Source organism: Artemia sp. Qi Xiang Cuo, chromosome 9 (genome assembly GCF_049724085.1).
Source record: "Artemia sp. Qi Xiang Cuo chromosome 9, ASM4972408v1, whole genome shotgun sequence".
In the NCBI taxonomy this organism is placed as follows: Eukaryota; Metazoa; Arthropoda; class Branchiopoda; order Anostraca; family Artemiidae; genus Artemia; species Artemia sp. Qi Xiang Cuo.
In genome coordinates, this window is record NC_142802.1 from 65,192,294 (window position 1) to 65,214,013 (window position 21,720).

At 34.5% G+C, this 21,720-nt stretch overlaps 2 protein-coding genes across 2 annotated transcripts in view; one reads left to right on the forward strand and one right to left on the reverse strand.

Annotated features, from left to right (window-relative positions):
• Window positions 1–21,720, reverse strand: part of LOC148948940 (guanine nucleotide-binding protein subunit beta-5-like) — a 230,864-nt gene that overhangs the window by 181,318 nt on the left and 27,826 nt on the right. The gene's annotated exons all lie outside the window — the stretch shown is intronic.
• LOC148948943 (coatomer subunit gamma-2-like) lies at window positions 3,957–5,001 on the forward strand. Its single transcript, XM_089094544.1, has one exon. It carries the CDS (start codon window positions 3,957–3,959, stop codon window positions 4,875–4,877), a length of 921 nt encoding a protein of 306 aa, XP_088950670.1. The 3' UTR covers window positions 4,878–5,001.

A 21,720-nucleotide genomic window follows, 5' to 3' on the forward strand; every position in this document is an offset into this window, starting at 1 on the left:
CCAAATTTAATCGAAGCTCTGATTCGCAGTTTCCCGAAGTGCCAAGTGTGCTGTAATCAGCAAAACAAACAAGGACATCAGAAGAAGGTGAACTATAGTTGCCACTATGGGCAAGAGAAGGCTTAGGATGACAAAGTCTACAGCAACTAATAAGTTTCTGCTTTTTTACAAAACAATTAAGATCATTTACATTAATCAAATATAGCAAAGGACTGATCCCTGAGGGACACCAAAATTCACTTTTGAGGGTGACCGGAAAAAGGAGATCAAATAAGACTGAAATCAAAAAATACATTTCTCCTTGTGCCAAAATGAGACATCTTCGATAGAAGAATTTCATGGGTTAAGGAGTCGAAAGCCTTACGAATATCCCGGAATATAGCAGCCGGAATTAATCCTGAATCTAACGCAAAATGAATAAAATTCAAATTATATCTAACCAAGATATAATCTGAGGTAACTGTTCCTTAAATCCCTGTTTATTTGCTTTTAAAATGTATAAATCAATAAGTGTGCTTGCATGAGTACCGTCCAACGTTTAAATTTTCAATTTGGGATTAAATTGGAATATACTAAAAAAAATGGCGATGAATAGTAATTTCGGTAAGAAGTCCTTGTTAACATTACTACAACATAATTTTGGTTAGAGGAAAAGAAGTATTATTGTTTATGTGGATGGAAATTCTGTGCGAATTTTGATCTTCTACATAATTTCTTTCTAAATCAGTCTACATTAAGAGCAGAGTTGCCAACTGGACATATTTTATGTCCAATGGACATATTCCTGTGTGCCGGGACACAATGATTTATTAGGGCAAAAAAGGACATATTTTAGAAATTAGGGACATAAAAGGGACATATTTTACAAATTTATGACATAAAATAGAATATTTCCCCACTGGATACATATCTTTGTAAAAAAAAAAAAAAATGCCATTTATCACCAAATCAGTATTAAAACTACTATTATTATTTGCATATACTCATGAAATTCTTTATAAGTTTGCATTCTTTCATCTATAAACGATTTTATTTCTCCTTGCTTTTACGCTACAGTCAAGATAATAGGCAAGTAGGCACCTTTTCTAGTTAACAATCGCTTCCGGCTTCTAATAGTCAGGCAAAAAGCTATCTATTTATAAAGTATTACTAACTGAAAATGAGAAGTTAGCAAAAGAACAAAATTAGATTCTTGATGATCCTGAATCAATTTTGATATCGATAGATGTACCAAAAAATTAGCTTATTGTGCTGATTCCAAATAAATGATATTTTTTAAGTATAGTGTACCCATTAGTGGGCCTGAGAAAATTTGTCGAATTATCGGAAAAGGTGAAAAACACCCCATAAAAGTCAAAAACTTTTCGTGGAAATCACGCCATCACATTCAGCGTATCAGAGAACCCAACTGTAGAGGTTCCAAGCTTCTATCTATAAAAATGAAATTTTATAGTATCTGCCAGAAGAAGCATCACGGATTCAAAGAAGAAGCGTCAAAAGAGATTGAAGGGCAACTACCCTCCTCCACACCCTAAATCCATCAGATAAAAATTTTGTGATAGACATTTTGTTAAAATAGTTCAAAGTTCTGATAACAAAAAACTCCGGCGTCGACACAGCCCACCAGGGCCCAGTGGTCGTTGTTGTAAGTTATGCCCTGGGGCATAACTTATTAAATGGGGGTTTATAACTTATGGGAGGGGATTTTTTATGGGGAGAACACATAGGAAATCTATTATAATTATCCAATTATAAGGTTAAAATACATACTCTGTGATAGATGCAAAATTGCTTTGGCACATAAAATCCTATTAAGGTCAATTCCAAACAGTCGTGATCCCTTTGTGTCAGCAAGTGAAATGGTCTAAACCCCCCCCCCCTTATTGGAGCTATTTTTCAATCCATTCATTGTTGTCAATCGTTGTCCACAAGTTATGCAAGCTGTCTATTGTTCATATATAAGGTTTTTTTATCAAAGAGGTAATCGTATAGACTTTGAAAAAAGTCTCATTCGAATTAAATTGAAAGTTCTAGATCCGTTTTTTAAAGTCAAGGATAATCAAGTCAAGAATAATGTCAAGAATAATGCATTGTATCACTGCAGAAGCCTAAGACCTACTGCGTCATTGGCGCTTTACTGAAAACAATTCTTTGAAATGTTTTCACTTTTGTAACTTTAAGAAATCAAAAATTAGTTAAGATTTTAGGGAATAAATACCAGCATATGTACATTAAATTGAAAATGCACATTTTTTTTTCAATAAACTCATTTGAATATTTTTTCAGTAAAGTACAAATTATATTCTGGCTTTTAGAAAGCATAGGGGTTTTGAACCCTACTCACATTAATTTATGCTCGTTTTGAGTTTGACTCTAATGTTTATTTTAATTTTTGTCCGTTTTGGGTTTCATTCATTTATTGATACTGATCTGGGGTAGTTGTATGCTTGGTAGATTATATGATAGTACGGACGCCAGGTGTTGAAAATGTGAACAATACCACGACGGAAAGCGGCTGCTACGAGAATTAGCATACCCTCCACCCCCTAAATTGACCATGCGGATTCAAAAATACCAATGGCGCTTGCTTGCGAGTAGTGGAACCCTCCGAAACTTGACATTTTATTATATTTTGGTGTTTCATGCAGGAAAACGCATGTTCCACAAAGTTTTGTACCGTGAGTAAAATGTGATATATTCAAAATACAAAAAAAATAAAATCTTTTTGTTTCTAAAGATAATTCCGACTTTCTCTAATTAAGTTTAAATCTAGTTTCAAAAAAAGAAAAGTTCTTAATCAGCAAAAAGAGAAATTGCATTTTAGCCTCAGCCAAACAACGACGGTATTCAGTTTTGAATTTCGCTAAGATATTTGGTAATAAAAAAGAAGCTATACACAATGTTTCTCAGGAAGTTTAAATTATAAGAGCAGTGTGAACGTTTAAATCATCGAAATATTTAAAAAACATCATTGGATAGATAGTTCGCATAATGTAGTGAGTTAGCGAACATAATTACAAAATAGCGCCCCCCTCCACAGGACATGGGCCAATCGTGAAAAGCTAGTAGAGCGCAGAAGCTGTATTTGTGTGATATAGTGAAAAAAACTGTTTTTCGATTCAATTATGGATTGTCTCTATTGCCATCATCATTATTTTTGAGAGCCAATTTAATCCTTGCCTTTGTTGTCGTCATTTGAAGTGAAGCACTGTTGTAAGCCTACATGTAAGTCTCAATAAAACTATTGCTTTTCTATTTGTGTTTATTTTATCTTATATATCTGTATCTAGTCGCACGGCAGGTAATTAGTTCGTATGCCTCCAGCGGTAACATTAGAGGTAATTGACAAAGAGATAACTCGAGGAAGCGAGGTTATGCCCCCGGATTAATAATTAGGGAATTCCTAACCTACTATCGCTACGCATTTTATTTTCTCGATTTCAGTGAGTTGCGCGATCGGTACACTGCTTTAAATCATAATATTACATTTGTGACCCCGGGCTTCATTGCCACATTTGGCGCATCTTAATCGCCACAACTTTAAAGAATAATATTACAAATGGCGCAGTCCTTAGCGCTATAAGTGGCGCTGTCGGAGAACTTATAAGATGTAAGTTCACAGCTTTAAAGCATAATATTACATTGACGCGGTCAATCTTTATTACCGCAATTAAGGCCAGTCTATTTTTTATATCGCTACCTATGGCGCGGTCGGAAATTTGGAGGAAGACACGCCAACTAGTTAGTCTACAAACTTTGAAGCTTAAATTTAATCATTGGAGAGATACAGACATAAAAAAAAGTGATTAGGCCTATATTCGCTAAGCTATTACAGGAAAACCCTTTAAAATATATCATAGGAGATAATAGCCTTCCCCAAAATAGGTTAAGTGAAAAAAAAATTATTTTGAGTTAATTCAAAACCAAAAATTTCAGAAGAATTAAGCGAACTATTAATGGCGCAAAAGTTGGTCACGAAGAATGTAGAGATAGCAAAATCTATTCCACAGAAAACTTCAGAAAACTTCAAAATTCGACCTCCTAGTATTGAACCGATTTTAGCTGCTAGACCAAAACAAGTTCAGCCTGACTTGCCACAGGAAAGCTTTAAATTTCTTCCAAATTTCCCCGAATTTGCCGCTTATGGACCCCTTTTTAAGATGTCAGATCCAATCATACTTTCTGATAGTGATATGGAGCGTTACGTAAAGCTTATTAAGCATGTTTTCAATCATCATATTGTTTTAGAATTTATTTGTGTTAACACGATGGATAATCAAATCCTTGAAAATGTATCCGTTGAACTTGAAGTCTCTGACGAGTTTGAAGTAGATGCGTCAATTCCATGCCCAATCCTTGAATATAATGTAGAAGGTAGAATGTATGTTAGTTTGGCATTTCTAGAATCATTGAGTGGGTTGGTTGGCTCTTTCCCAGCCAAATTATTGTATTTACTCAAGGAAGACATAAGTGGTAACCCGAATTGCGTCGTTCTGGATGATTACCCAATCAGTGATGTTGAGATTGAAGTGTCTGATCACTGTAAGAAGGTTGAGCAATGGAATTTTAATGAATTATGGGAAGAGTTGGGAGAAGGCTGCGAAATTGCTGAGACTTTTTTACTCCAAGAGCCAACGCTTAAGGAGGCTGTGTGGAAAGTGGCAAATCACCTTGGCCTAAAGCCGTGCATGGACAGTGACTCCGTGCCTAGTGGAAAAACCACCCACACAGTTATGCTGTCTGGCCTGTTTCGGGGAGGATATAATGTGCTTGCTATTGGCCGGATGGGTCTCTCAGAAGAAGGAATTGCTATTAAACTTGTTTTACGATCATCCTCTACAGAAATTAGTGAACTCATTGCCTCTGCTATTGAATGATTGGTTTTAAAGGTGTGTGGTTGATTTCTCTTAATTTTTGCTTTGAACATGGTATATAATAACGGATTTTTTCCTTGTTTCACTCTTAATGGATATCTAATGAACAATTATATTACTAATTATATGTATGCTTATGAATGGCTAGGGATGGACTGAAAGTAATTTGCATTCTTTTATTCCGGTACAAACTAGACTGAGTAGAAGTTTGTTCTTGGGAGTTATTTTTTTTCTAGGTAGGAGAGATATTTGATTGGACATGGAGTACCAGGACATGGTACTGTTTCTTCTAAAATGTAAAATTACTGCAGCTCCCTTTTGTTCATAAAACTATTAGGACTTTATTTCCTTGTTAAGACTCCAAGTTCTTCGCTTTAGTTATTTTTTATTATTATTTTTTTTTTTGCTTATGCAATATTGCAAACACGCCGAAATGATGGTTTAATCTCACTTTCAAAATGCTCGCAGAAGAGGGTCTGTCGTTCCACCAATCACAGAGGAAACGACCAATAGAGTAACTTTGTTTAATTTAAATATTACTTTCCTGTTTAAGAGGTGAAGTGCTGAGTTTAAAGTAAACCCAAGCTTAGTTTTTAACCTGTCTTTTTTTATTTTTTGCTTTTTTTTTGTATAAATAGACTTCTTTTTAAAAGATTATTTTTGTAAAAGTGAAATAATTTCAACAAGCATTGAAAACAGGCAACAGACAGTGAAGGGAAAGCCTTTTTTTTAGAGAGATTTTCAATCAGGATTCACATAGCGACATTGCTTGATCGTTTTTCCTTGCCAATATTTACTTTGTTCTTTGAATTATGACCAAACATCAACTATTTTACAGTGGTGGGTGCAAGGGTGTCACCAGAATTTTATCAGAGAAGAGGTGTATATACGGCAACAAACAAACCTTTATGCTACCACCCCTACATTCCACGACGTATTTTGTAAATATTTAGTGAAAATTTTTCTCCCCTGTAACCCCCACGGCTATACCCATGTACGCATGTTGTAAGATATTGCCCCCTTCTGAAGTTTCTAAGATCAATTTGTTATTAATTACTTTTTGACTGTTTTTGACTGCGTGACGGCTACGTACTATTGATCTCATTGATAAAGGTGGAGGATTTTAAAGAAAAGGAAAGGCCTTAAATGGTTGTTAAGATTTAAAAGCTTTGGGGAGTAGGTAGTTTCATTTTTAGTGTCAATTTGAATCATGATAAAGTTAGAAATGAAAAAATTAGTTATTATCATATATATCACGGTATATTACATGTTACTAATTAGAGCAAAATACAAAAAAAAATCCATCTAAAGGTAAATTTTAATATAAGAGTACAGTCTTCTTTGATGTATATTTGTTTTAAGTGATCCTAAGTATGGAATTCGTTTTTAATGGGCACCAAGTAAAGAAAAACCACATGGAATTAGGCAACCGAGTCGCTCAAACCCCGTAAAGCTCTTTTAAAAGATACAAGAACTACTTATTTAAGACAAAAATTTCGTTTTTAATGGGCACCAAGTAAAGAAAAACCACACGGAATCAGGCAACAGAGTCTCTCAAATCCTGTAAAGCTCTTTTATAAGATACAATAACTACTTATTTCAACCAAAAATTTCGTTTTAAATGTGCACCATGTAAAGAATAACCTCATGAAATCAGCCAACAGAGTGTCTCAAACCCCGTAAATCTCTTTTAAAAGATACTAGAACTACTTATTTAACAAAAGAATTTCGTTTTTAATGGGCACCAAGTAAAGAAAAACCACACGGAATCAGGCAACCGAGTCTCTCAAACCCCGTAAAGCTCTTTTAAAAGATACAAGAACTACTTATTTAACACAAAAATTTCGTTTTTAATGGACACCAGGTAAAGAAAAACCAAACGGAATCAGGCAACAGAGTCTCTTTTAAAAGATACTATAACTATTTATTTAACTCAAAAATTTCGGTTTTATTGTATACCAAGTATTGAAACTCAACAACGAAACAGGAAGCAAAGTCTCTATAAAAACAACAAGCTCTATTAACGGGTACAGATCGTAATTCTTTAACCCAAAAATTTCAATTTTGATGAGTACCACGTAAAGACAAACCACACGGAATCAGGCAACCGAGTCTCTCAAACCCCGTAAAGCTCTTTTAAAAGACTCAAGAACTACTTATTTAAAACAAAAATTTCGTTATTAATGGACACCAGGTAAAGAAAAACCACACGGAATCAGGCAACAGAGTCTCTTTTAAAAGATACAAGAACTACTTATTTAACACAAAAATTTCGTTTTTAATGGGCACCAAGTAAAGAAAAACCACACGGAATCAGGCAACCGAGTCACTCAAATCCCGTAAAGCTCTTTTGAAATATACAAGAATTATTTATTTTAAAAAAATTTTCGCTTTTTTATTGAGCACCAAGTAAAGCAAAAAGCACACGGAGTCAAGCAACACAGTCTCTCAAACCCCGTAAAGCTCTTTCAAAAGATGCAAGAATTATTTATTTAACAAGAAAAACTTCGTTTTTGATGGGCACCAAGTAAAGAAAAACCACACGGAATCAGGCAACAGAGTGTCTCAAACCCCGTAAAGCTCTTTTAAAATATACAAGAACTACTTTAACACAAAAATTTCGTTATTAATGGGCACCAAGTAAAGAAAAACCACATGGAATCAGGCAACAGAGTCTCTCAAACCCCGTAAAGCTCTTTTAAAAGATACAAGAACTACTTATTTAACACAAAAATTTCGTTATTAATGGACACCAGGTAAAGAAAAACCACACGGAATCAGGCAACAGAGTATCTTTTAAAACATACAAAAACCTCTTATTTAAGACAAAAATTTTACTATTAATGGGCACCAAGTAAAGAAAAACCACACGGAATGAGGCAACCAAGTCTCTAAATCCCCGTCAAGATCTTTTAAAAGATACAAAAACTACTTATTTAACACAAAAGTTTAGTTTTTAATGGGCACCAGGTAAAGAAAAACCACACGGAATCAGGCAACAGAGTCTCTTTTAAAAGATACAAGAACTACTTATTTAACACAAAAATTTCGTTATTAATGGACACCAAGTAAAGAAAAACCACACGGAATCAGGCAACCGAGTCTCTCAAACTCCGTAAAGCTCTTTTAAAAGATACAACAAATACTAATTTAACACAAAAATTTCGTTTTTAATGGGCACCAAGTAAAGAAAAACCACACGGAATCAGACAACCAAGTCTCTCAAACCCCTTAAAGCTCTTTTAAAAGATACAAGAACTACTTATTTAACACAAAAATTTCGTTTTTAATGGGCACCAAGTAAAGAAAAACCACACGGAATCAGGCAATAGAGCTTCTCAAACCCCGTAAAGCTCTTTTAAAAGATACAAGAACTACTTATTTAACACAAAAATTTCGTTTTCAATGGGCACCCCGTAAAGAAAAACCACACGGAATCAGGCAACCGAGTCTCTCAAACCCCGTAAAGCTCTTTTAAAAGATACAAGAACTACTTATTTAACACAAAAATTTCGTTATTAATGGGCACCAGGTAAAGAAAAACCACATGGAATCAGGCAACAGAGTCTCTCAAACACCGTAAAGCTCTTTTAAAAGATAAAAGAACTACTTATTTAAGAAAAAAATTTCGTTTTTAATGGGCACAAAGTAAAAGAAAAACCACACGGAATCAGGCAACAGAGTCTCTCAAACCCCGTAAAGCTCTTTTAAAGGATACAAGAAATACTTATTTAAAACAAAAATTTCGTTTTTAATAGTCACAAAGTAAATAAAAACCACACTGAATCAGGCAACCAAGTCTCTCAAACCCCGTAAAGCTCTTTTAAAAGATACAAGAACTAATTATTTAACACAAAAATTTCGTTTTTAATGGGCACCAATTAAAGAAAAACCACACGGAATCAGGGAACAGAGTCTCTCAAACCCCGTAAAGCTCTTTTAAAATATACAAGAACTACTTTAACACAAAAATTTTGTTATTAATGGGCACCAAGTAAAGAAAAACCACATGGAATCAGGAAACAGAGTCTCTCAAACCCCGTAAAGCTCTTTTAAAAGATACAAGAACTACTTATTTAACACAAAAATTTCGTTATTAATGGACACCAGGTAAAGAAAAACCACACGGAATCAGGCAACATAGTCTCTTTTAAAAGATACAAGAACTACTTATTTAACACAAAAATTTCGTTTTTAATGGGCACCAAGTAAAGAAAAACCACACGGAATCAGGCAACCGAGTCTCTCAAACCCCGTAAAGCGCTTTTAAAAAATACAAGAACTACTTATTTAACACAAAAATTTCGTTATTAATGGACACCAGGTAAAGAAAAACCACACGGAATCAGGCAACAGAGTCTCTTTTAAAAGATACAAGAACTACTTATTTAACACAAAAATTTCGTTATTAATGGGCACCAGGTAAAGAAAAACCACACGGAATCAGGCAACAGAGTCTCTTTTAAAAGATACAAGAACTACTTATTTAACACAAAAATTTCGTTATTAATGGGCACCAGGTAAAGAATAACCACATGGAATCAGGCAACAGAGTCTTTCAAACTCCGTTAAGCTCTTTTAAAATATAAAAGAACTGCTTATTTAACTCAAAAGTTTTGTTATTAATGTGCACCAGGTAAAGAAATATCACGAAGAATCAGGCAACAAACTCTGTACAACCCCTTCAAGCTCTTTTAAAAGATAGAAGAAATACTTATTTAACAAAACATTTTCGTCTTGAGTGGATACCAAGACAAGAAAAACCACACGCAATCAGGCAATAGAGCTTCTCAAACCCCGTAAAGCTCTTTTAAAAGATACAAGAACTACTTACTTAACACAAAAATTTCGTTATTAATGGGCACCAGGTAAAGAAAAACCACATGGAATCAGGCAACAGAGTCTCTCAAACCCCGTAAAGCTCTTTTAAAAGATACAAGAACTACTTATTTAACACAAAAATCTCGTTTTTAATGGGCACCAAGTAAAGAGAAACCACAGGGAATCAGGCAACCGAGTCTCTCAAACCCCGTAAAGCTCTTATAAAGATTCAAGAACTACTTATTTAACACAAAAATTTCGGTATTAATGGGCACCAGGTAAAGAAAAACCACATGGAATCAGGCAACAGAGTCTCTCAAACCCCGTAAAGCTCTTTTAAAAGATACAAGAACTACTTATTTAAGAAAAAAATTTCGTTTTTAGTGGGCAGCAAGTAAATAAAAACAACACGGAATCAGGCAACCGAGTCTTTCAAACCCCGTAAAGCTCTTTTAAAAGATACAAGAACTACTTATTTAACACACAAATTTCGTTTTTAATGGGCACCAAGTAAAGAAAAACCACACGGAATCAGGCAACCAAGTCTCTCAAACCCCTTAAATCTGTTTTAAAAGATACAAGAAATATTTATTTAAGACAAAAATTTCGTTTTTAATGGGCACCATGTAAAGAAAAAACACACGGAATCAGGCAACAGAGTCTCTCAAACCCCGTAAAGCTCTTTTAAAAGATACAAGAACTACTTTAACACAAAAATTTCGTTATTAATGGGCACCAAGTAAAGAAAAACCACATGGAATCAGGAAACAGAGTCTCTCAAACCCCGTAAAGCTCTTTTAAAAGATACAAGAACTACTTATTTAACACAAAAATTTCGTTATTAATGGACACCAGGTAAAGAAAAACCACACGGAATCAGGCAACAGAGTCTCTTTTAAAAGATACAAGAACTACTCATTTAACACAAAAATTTCGTTTTTAATGGGCACCAAGTAAAGAAAAACCACACGGAATCAGGCAACCGAGTCTCTCAAACCCCGTAAAGCGCTTTTAAAAGATACAAGAACTACTTATTTAACACAAAAATTTCGTTATTAATGGACACCAGGTAAAGAAAAACCACACGGAATCAGGCAACAGAGTCTCTTTTAAAAGATACAAGAACTACTTATTTAACACAAAAATTTCGTTATTAATGGGCACCAGGTAAAGAAAAACCACACGGAATCAGGCAACAGAGTCTCTTTTAAAAGATACAAGAACTACTTATTTAACACAAAAATTTCGTTATTAATGGGCACCAGGTAAAGAATAACCACATGGAATCAGGCAACAGAGTCTTTCAAACTCCGTTAAGCTCTTTTAAAATATACAAGAACTGCTTACTTAACTCAAAAATTCCTTTATTATTGTTAACGAGGTAAAGAAATATCACATGGAACTAGGCAACAGAGTTAATCAAACACCTTAAAGCTCTTTTATATGATCGAAAAACTACTTAATTAAGACAAAAAATTCGTTTTGAGTTGATACCAAGTAAAGAAAAACCACACGCAATCAGGCAATAGAGCTTCTCAAACCCCGTAAAGCTCTTTTAAAAGATACAAGAACTACTTACTTAACACAAAAATTTCGTTATTAATGGGCACCAGGTAAAGAAAAACCACATGGAATCAGGCAACAGAGTCTCTCAAACCCCGTAAAGTTCTTTTAAAAGATACAAGAACTACTTATTTAACACAAAAATCTCGTTTTTAATGGGCACCAAGTAAAGAGAAACCACAGGGAATCAGGCAACCGAGTCTCTCAAACCCCGTAAAGCTCTTATAAAGATTCAAGAACTACTTATTTAACACAAAAATTTCGGTATTAATGGGCACCAGGTAAAGAAAAACCACATGGAATCAGGCAACAGAGTCTCTCAAACCCCGTAAAGCTCTTTTAAAAGATACAAAAACTACTTATTTAAGACAAATATTTCGTTTTTAATGGGCACCAAGTAAAGAAAAACCACACGGAATCAGGCAACAGGGTCTCTCAAACCCCGTAAAGCTCTTTTAAAAGATACAAGAACTACTTATTTAACACAAAAATTTTGTTTTTTTTTGGCACCAAGTAAAAAAAAAACCACACGGAATCAGGCAACAGAGTCTCTCAATCCCCGTAAAACACTTTTAAAATATACAAGAACTATTTATTTAACAAAAAAAATTCGTTTTTAATGGGCACCAAGTAAAGAAAAACCACACGGAATCAGGCAACAGTCTCTCACACCCCGTAAAGCTCTATTAAAAGATACAAGAACTACTTATTTAACACAAAAATTTCGTTTTTGATGGGCACCAAGTAAAGAAAAACCACACGGAATCAGGCAACAGAGTCTCTCAAACCCCGTAAAGCTCTTTTAAAATATACAAGAACTACTTTAACACAAAAATTTAGTTATTAATGGGCACCAAGTAAAGAAAAACCACATGGAATCAGGCAACAGAGTCTCTCAAACCCCGTAAAGCTCTTTTAAAAGATACAAGAACTACTTATTTAACACAAAAATTTCGTTATTAATGGACACCAGGTAAAGAAAAAACACACGGAATCAGGCAACAGAGTCTCTTTTAAAAGATACAAGAACTACTTATTTAACACAAAAATTTCGTTTTTAATGGGTACCAAGTAAAGAAAAACCACACGGAATCAGGCAACCGAGTCTCTCAAACCCCGTAAAGCTCTTTTAAAAGCTACAAGAACTACTTATTTAACACAAAAATTTCGTTTTTAATGGACACCAGGTAAAGAAAAACCACACGGAATCAGGCAACAGAGTCTCTCAAACTCCGTAAAGCTCTTTTAAAAGATACAAGAACTACTTATTTAACACAAAAATTTCGTTTTTAATGGGCACCAAGTAAAGAAAAACCACACGGAATCAGCCAACCGAGTCTCTCAAACCCCGTAAAGCTCTTTTAAAAGATACAAGAATTACTTATTTAAGACAAAAATTTCGTTTTTAATGGGCACCAAGTAAAGAAAAACCACACGGAATCAGGCAATAGAGCTTCTCAAACCCCGTAAAGCTCTTTTAAAAGATACAAGAACTACTTATTTAACACAAAAATTTCGTTTTCAATGGGCACCCCGTAAAGAGAAACCACACGGAATCAGGCAACCGAGTCTCTCAAACCCCGTAAAGCTCTTTTAAAAGATACAAGAACTACTTATTTAACACAAAAATTTCGTTATTAATGGGCACCAGGTAAAGAAAAACCACATGGAATCAGCCAACAGAGTCTCTAAAACCCCGTAAAGCTCTTTTAAAAGATACAAGAACTACTTATTTAAGACAAAAATTTTGTTTTTAATGGGCAGAAAGTAAATAAAAACAACACGGAACCAGAAACAGAGTCTTTCAAACCCCGTAAAGCTCTTTTAAAAGATACAAGAACTACTTATTTAACACAAAAATTTCTTTTTTAATGGGCACCAAGTAAAGAAAAACCACACAGAATCAGGCAAAAGTCTCTCAAACCCCGTGAAAGCTCTTTTAAAAGATACAAGAACTAATTATTTAACACAAAAATTTCGTTTTTAATGGGCACCAAGTAAAGAAAAACCACACGGAATCAGGCAACAGAGTCTCTCAAACCCCGTAAAGCTCTTTTAAAATATACAAGAACTACTTTAACACAAAAATTTCGTTTTTAATGGGCACCAAGTAAAGAAAAACCACATGGAATCAGGCAACAGAGTCTGTCAAACCCCGTAAAGCTCTTTTAAAAGATACAAGAACTACTTATTTAACACAAAAATTTCGTTATTAATGGACACCAGGTAAAGAAAAACCACACGGAATCAGGCAACAGAGTCTCTTTTAAATCATAAAAGAAAGACTTTTCTAACAAAAATTGTTCTTTTTTTTTGGGCAACATGTAAATAAAAAAAACATTGAATCAGGCAACCTAGTCTCTCAAACCCCGTAAGGATCTTGTAAAAGATACAAGAACTACTTATTTAAGCCAAAAATTTTGTTTTTAATGGACACCAGGTAAAGAAAAACCACACGGAATCAGGCAACAGAGTCTCTTTTAAAAGATACAAGAACTACTTATTTAACACAAAAATTTCGTTATTAATGGTCACCAGGTAAAGAAAAACCACACGGAATCAGGCAACAGAGTCTCTTTTAAAAGATACAAGAACTACTTATTTAACACAAAAATTTCGTTATTAATGGGCACCAGGTAAAGAATAACCACATAGAATCAGGCAACAGAGTCTTTCAAACTCCGTTAAGCTCTTTTAAAGATAAAAGAACTAATTATTTAACACAAAAATTTTGTTTTTAATGGGCACCATGTAAAGAAAAACCACAAGGAATCAGGCAACCGAGTCTCTCATACCCCGTAAAACTCTTTTAAAAGATGCAAGAACTACTTATTTAAGAAAAAAATTTTGTTTTTAATGGGCACCAAGTAAAGAAAAACCACACGCAATCAGGCAATAGAGCTTCTCAAACCCCGTAAAGCTCTTTTAAAAGATACAAGAACTACTTACTTAACACAAAAATTTCGTTATTAATGGGCACCAGGTAAAGAAAAACCACATGGAATCAGGCAACAGAGTCTCTCAAACCCCGTAAAGCTCTTTTAAAAGATACAAGAACTACTTATTTAACACAAAAATTTCGTTTTTAATGAGCACTAAGTAAAGAGAAACCACAGGGAATCAGGCAACCGAGTCTCTCAAACCCCGTAAAGCTCTTATAAAGATTCAAGAACTACTTATTTAACACACAAATTTCGGTATTAATGGGCACCAGGTAAAGAAAAACCACATGGAATCAGGCAACAGAGTCTCTCAAACCCCGTAAAGCTCTTTTAAAAGATACAAAAACTACTTATTTAACACAAAAATTTTGTTTTTAATGGGCAGCAATTAAAGAAAAACAACACGGAATCAGGCAAACGGGTATTTCAAACCCCGTAAAGCTATTTTAAAAGATACAAGAACTACTTATTTAACACAAAAATGTCGTTTTTAATGAGCACCAAGTAAAGAAATAACAGACGGAATCAAGCAACCAAGTCTCTCAAACCCCGACACGATATATTAAAAGATAAAATAAATACTTATTAAAAACAAAATATTCATTTTTAATGGGCACTAAGTAAATAAAAACCACACGGAATCAGGCAACAGAGTCTCTCAAACCCCGTAAAGCTCTTTTAAAATATACAAGAACTACTTAAACACAAAAATTTTGTTATTAATGGGCACCAAGTAAAGAAAAACCACATGGAATCAGCCAACAGAGTCTCTCAAACACCGTAAAGCTCTTTTAAAAGATACAAGAACTACTTATTTAACACAAAAATTTCGTTATTATTGGACACCAGGTAAAGAAAAACCACACGGAATCAGGCAACAGAGTCTCTTTTAAAAGATACAAGAACTACTTATTTAAAATAAAAATTTCTTTTTTAATGGGCACCAAGTAAAGAAAAACCACACGGAATCAGGCAACCGACTCTCTCAAACCCTGTAAAGCTCTTTTAAAAGATACAAGAACTACTTATTTAACACAAAAATTTCGTTATTAATGGACACCAGGTAAAGAAAAACCACACGGAATCAGGCAACAGAGTTTCTTTTAAAAGAACTACTTATTTAACACAAAAATTTCGTTATTAATGGGCACCAGGTAAAAAATAACCACATGGAATCAGGCAACAGAGTCTCTCAAACCCCGTTAAGCTATTTTAAAATATACAAGAACTACTTATTTAACACAAAAATTTTGTTATTAATGGTCACCAAGTAAAGAAAAACCACGCAGAATTAGGCAACAGAGTCTCTCAAACCCCGTAAAGCTCTTTTAAAAGATACAAAAACTACTTATTTAACACAAAAGTTTAGTTTTTAATGGGTACCGAGTAAAGAAAAACCACACGGAATCAGGCAATAGAGTCTCTCAAACCCCGTAAAGCTCTTTTAAAAGATACAAGAAATACTTATTTAACACAAAAATTTCGTTTTTAATGGGCACCAAGTAAAGAAAAACCACACGGAATCAGGCAACCGAGTCTCTCAAACCCCGTAAAGCTCTTTTAAAATATACAAGAACTACTTTAACACAAAAATTTCGTTATTAATGGGCACCAGGTAAATAAAAACCACATGGAATCAGCCAACAGAGTCTCTCAAACCCCGTAAAGCTCTTTTAAAAGATAAAAGAACTACTTATTTAACACAAAAATTTCGTTATTAATGGACACCAGGTAAAGAAAAACCACAAGGAATCAGGCAACAGAGTCACTTTTAAAATATACAATAACTAATTATTTAATAAAATAATTTTTTTTTTAATGGTCATCAAGTAAAGAAAAACCACAAGGAATCAGGCAACCGAGTCTCTCAAACCCCATAAAGCTCTTTTAAAAGATACAAGAACTACTTATTTAACACAAAAATTTCGTTATTAATGGACACCAGGTAAAGAAAAACCACACTAAATCAGGCAACAGAGTCTCTTTTAAAAGATACAAGAACTACTTATTTAACACAAAAATTTCGTTATTAATGGGCACCAGGTAAAGAATAACCACATGGAATCAGGCAACAGAGTCTCTCAAACTCCGTTAAGCTGTTTTAAAAGATACAAGAACTACTTATTTAACACAAAAATTTTGTTTTTAATGGGCACCAAGTAAAGAAAAACCACACGGAATCAGGCAACCGAGTCTCTCAAACCCCTTAAAGCTCTTTTGAAAGATACAAGAACTACTTATTTAAGACAAAAATTTAGTTTTTAATGTGCACCAAGTAAAGAAAAACCAAACGGATTCAGCTAACAGAGTCTCTCAAACCCCTTAAAGCTCTTTTAAAAGATACAAGAACTACTTATTTAACACAAAAATTTCGTTATTAATGGGGACCAGGTAAAGAAAAACCACATGGACTCAGGCAACAGAGTCTCTCAAACGCCGTAAAGCTCTTTTAAAAGATACAAGAACTACCACAAAAATTTCGTTTTTAATGGGCACCAAGTAAAGAGAAACCACACGGAATCAGGCAACCAAGTCTCTCAAACCCCGTAAAGCTCTTTTAAAAGATTCAAGAACTACTTATTTAACACAAAAATTTCGTTATTAATGGGCACCAGGTAAAGAAAAACCACATGGAATCAGGCAACAGAGTCTCTCAAACCCCTGAAAGCTCTTTTAAAAGATACAAGAACTACTTATTTAACACAAAAATTTTGTTTTTAATGGGCACCAAGTAAAGAAAAACCACACGGAATCAGGCAACAGAGTCTCTCATACACCGTAAAGCTCTTTTAAAAGATACAAGAACTACTTATTTAACACAAAAATTTCGTTATTAATGGACACCAGGTAAAGAAAAACCACACGGAATCAGGCAACAGAGTCTAATTAAAAGATACAAGAACTACTTATTTAAGACAAAAATTTAGTTTTTAATGGACACCAGGTAAAGACAAACCACACGGAATCAGGCACCAAAGTCTCTCAAACTCCGTAAAGCTCTTTTAAAAGATACAGGAACTACTTATTTAAGACAAAAATGTCGTTTTTAATGGGCAGCAGGTAAAGAAAAACCACAGGGAATCAGGCAACCGAGTCTCTCAAACTCCGTAAAGCTCTTTTAAAAGATACAAGAACTACTTATGTAACACAAAAATTTCGTTTTTAATGGGCACCAAGTAAAGAAAAACCACACGGAATCAGGCAACCGAGTCTCTCAAACCCCGTAACGCTCTTTTAAAAGTTACAAGAACTACTTATTTAACACAAAAATTTCGTTATTAATGGGCACCAGGTAAAGAATAACCACATGGAATCAGGCAACAGAGTCTCTCAAACTCCGTTAAGCTCTTTTAAAATATACAAGAACTACTTTTTTAACACAAAAATTTCGTTTTTAATGGGCACAAAGTAAAGAAAAACCACACGGAATCAGGCAACCGAGTCTCTCAAACCCCGTAAAGCTCTTTTAAAAGATACAAGAACTACTTATTTAAGACAAAAATTTCGTTTTTAATCTGCACCAAGTAAAGAAAAAACACACGGAATCAGGCAACAGAGTCTCTCAAACCCCGTAAAGCTCTTTTAAAAGATACAAGAATTACTTATTTAACACAAAAATTTCGTTATTAATGGGCACCAGGTAAAGAAAAACCAAATGGAATCAGGCAACAGAGTCTCTCAAACACCGTAAAGCTCTTTTAAAAGATACAAGAACTACTTATACAACACAAAAATTTCGTTTTTAATGGGCACCAAGTAAAGAAAAACCACACGGAATCAGGCAACAGAGTCTCTCAAACCCCGTAAAGCTCTTTTAAAAGATTCAAGAACTACTTATCTAACACAAAAATTTCGTTATTAATGGGCACCAGGTAAAGAAAAACCACATGGAATCAGGCAACAGAGTCTCTCAAACCCCGTAAAGCTCTTTTAAAAGATACAAGAACTACTTATTTAACACAAAAATTTCGTTTTTAATTGGCACCAAGTAAATAAAAACCACACAGAATCAGGCAACAGAGTCTCTCATACCCCGTAAAGCTCTTTTAAAAGATACAAGAACTACTTATTTAACACAAAAATTTCGTTATTAATGGACACCAGGTAAAGAAAAACCACACGGAATCAGGCAACAGAGTTTCTTTTAAAAGATAAAAAAACTACTTATTTAACTCAAAATTTCGTTTTTAATGGGCACCAAGTAAAGAAAAATCACACGAAATCAGGCAACCAAGTCTCTCAAACCCCGTAAAGCTCTTTCAAATTATACAAGAACTACTTAATTAACACAATAGTTTCGTTTTTAATGGGCACCAGGTAAAGAAAAACCACACGGAATCAGGCAACAGAGTCTCTTTTAAAACATAAAAGAAATACTTATTTAACAAAAAAATTTCGTTTTTAATGGGGACCAAGTAAAGAAAAACCACACGGAATCAGGCAACCGAGTCTCTCAAACCCCGTAAAGCTCTTTTAAAAGATACAAGAACTACTTATTTAACACAAAAATTTCGTTATTAATGGGCACCAGGTAAAGAAAAACCACATGGAATCAGGCAACAGAATCTCTCAAACTCCGTTAAGCTCTTTTAAAAGATACAAGAACTACTTATTTAAGACAAAAATTTTGTTTTTAAAGGGCAGCATGTAAAGAAAAACCACACGGAATCAGGCAACCGAGTCTCTCAAACTCCGTAAAGCTCTTTTAAAAGATACAAGAGCTACTTATTTAACACAAAAATTTCGTTTTTAATGGGCACGGAGACAAGAAAAGTCACACGGACTCAGGTAATAGAGTCTCTCAAACCCCGTAAAGCTCTTTTAAAAGATACAAGAAATACTTATTTAACACAAAAATTTCGTTTTTAATTGGCACCAAGTAAAGAAAAACCACATGGAATCAGGCAACAGAGTCTCTCAAACCCCGTAAAGCTCTTTTAAAAGATAAAAGAACTACTTATTTAACACAAAATTTCGTTATTAATGGGCAGCAAGTAAATAAAAACAATACGGAATCAGGCAAAAGAGTCTTTCAAATCCCGTAAAGCACTTTTAAAAGATATAAGAAATACTTTTTTACGAAAAAAATTTCTGTTTTAATGAGCACTAAGTAAATAGAAACCACATGGAATCAGGCAACAGTTGACAACACTTTCCAAACGTCACTTGTGTATTATACAGTACACAATCAACCGATCTCCCCCAAAAAATATTTTATTCAGAGATCTCATGTTAAAAAATTATCCAATCACTAATTAGAATCAATCACGCTCCTATTATTCAAAACATTAATTAATATCGTTCATAGTGTCCAATTTGCGAATTCCTTATCCCTTTTTGCAAAAATGTCAATCAAAACAATTCCTAAATACGCAATTTGACAATCTGTAGTTTTCGATAAAAAAAAAACAGCGGGGAATCCCCGCTCGTAATTGCTAATCACCTTAACCCTTTTTCTCCAAAGATGCCAAGGAACGTAATCTCCTCAAAACTTAATTTTTTTGACAGTTTGCACGTGAAACTGTGTGAGGGAGGACTGACTCTCTTTGAAAAGGTGTAGAGGTCCCGTAGAAGTATTACCTATATGCATGGGGATACTCACTCTCTTTGAAAAGGTGTAGAGGTCCCGTAGAAGTATTACCTATATGCATGGGGATACTCACTCTCTTTGAAAAGGTGTAGAGGTCCCGTAGAAGTATTACCTATATGCATGGGGATACTCAATCTTTTTGAAAAGGTGTAGAGCATCCATAGAAATGTTTTCCTATAGCAGCCGTAGAATTCAATATTAGCATTCTACTGGCAGTCTTGTGATATTGGTCTCAGGCATATGTATACGAGGTGTGGCAGTCTTGTAGTATTGATCTGAGGCTTATGTATACGAGGTGATCTGAATTAATGTCCATGTGTGTCACCGGTGTCCCTTCTGGGAGTGTTTTTCAAGACTGGTAAGGTAATCAAACAGTTTGTGGTAAAGACCTCTAAGTAAGGATTGACCGGGCCCAATAGTAAACGCAACTCTGAAAATGGGATTTTGATAATATCAAAAGAATTAGCTTTTTACTCTGATTCCAAAAATATAGAATTTATTAAATTTAGAACGTCCATATAAAGAAACGAGTCTGAGAAAATTTGTGTCATTTTCGAGAAAGGGGAGAAAAACCCCAAAAAGTCAAGAAATCTTAATGAAAAGCGCACAATCAGATTTAGAACATCATGGAACCCATCTTTAAAAGTTTCAAGTTCCCATTTGCAAAAATGTGGGATTTTGTATATTTTTTCCCCAGAAGGAAGGTCACGGATGCGTGTTTATTTGCTGTATTTTTTTTCGCCAGTGTGATCGTGCAAAACCAATGGTCCAAGAATAAAGGTAGAGGGCTCGTTTGAATAAAAATGAAAAGTTCTAGTGCCCGTTTAATGTGACTAAAATTTTAGAGGGCAACTAGTCTCCCTCCCATGCCTGTTTTCCCACGAAGTCATCCGATCAAAATTTTGAGACATCTATTTTGTTCAACATAGCTGGAAGATTAAATAACTATGCCTCTGGAGATGACAAGACCCCGCAGTACCTGGGAGAAGGACTATAAGCTATGAATTATGTCTGTTGTCTGTGTATATTGTTTACTATTTGTAAGTAAACAGAAATTTTTGGGGAGAGGGAATTTTCGTGGGGGGACTTACCACAGGGAGAATTTTCCATGGGCAGGGAAGTTTCCGGGGATGAGCTTAAAAAAAGGGATTTACATGGTTTGCCAGAACACCTATACGACATTTGTCTTACTTTCTCTTTGCCGATTCAATTTTACATGCAGAGATGTTCTGGGGAAATTATCATGAACTCCCACAGTACCTGTGGGAAGGACTGTAAGTTTTGAATTTTGCCTATTGTTTACATATGGTTTTGGTTATTTGGAAGTAAACAGACATTTTTTTAGGAGGGGGATTTTCAGCGGGGAGAATTTTCCGTGGGTAGGGAAATTTTTGGAGGTGCACTTACAAGGAGAAGTTTAAATGGGAGAATTTGCCGGAACACCTATACGAAATTTGTCCTACCTTTTCTTTGCTTATTAAATTTTACACGTAGAGGTGTTCCGGGTAGACCACGAAGCCGCACCGAGATAAAAATCTGCGGCAGCGGACACAATTATGCTGGTGGCAGCGCCCCGCTAGCGCCATCGAAAATTTTTTGGCGTTTCTTCTATTTTTAGAATTTTTTTGGCTGCTTTTCAAAAAGTTCTGAAAACTAAATTGGTATCAGTTTTTATCAGAATTCAGTTTACAATTCCTTTTTAGCTTCATTACCATGACTGAACCTCGGACAAAATAAGAACGAGATATCAATTTTTACTTCTCACAAACATTCTTTTAACCCAAATGATCGATAGCGAGACCTTAAACTGAAAGCTTGAATTAAACAAATTAAACTTGCACCATAAATCCATGGCTAATTTATGAAACCTCGATGGAATTTGAAGTTTATAACTTAGTTCATTTCTTAATTTCCTGGTCTTGCAGCCTGC

What these genes read in the sequence shown, in the direction of transcription:
- LOC148948943 (XM_089094544.1), top strand. Translation starts at nt 3,957, where the DNA reads ATGGCGCAAAAGTTGGTCACGAAGAATGTAGAGATAGCAAAATCTATT.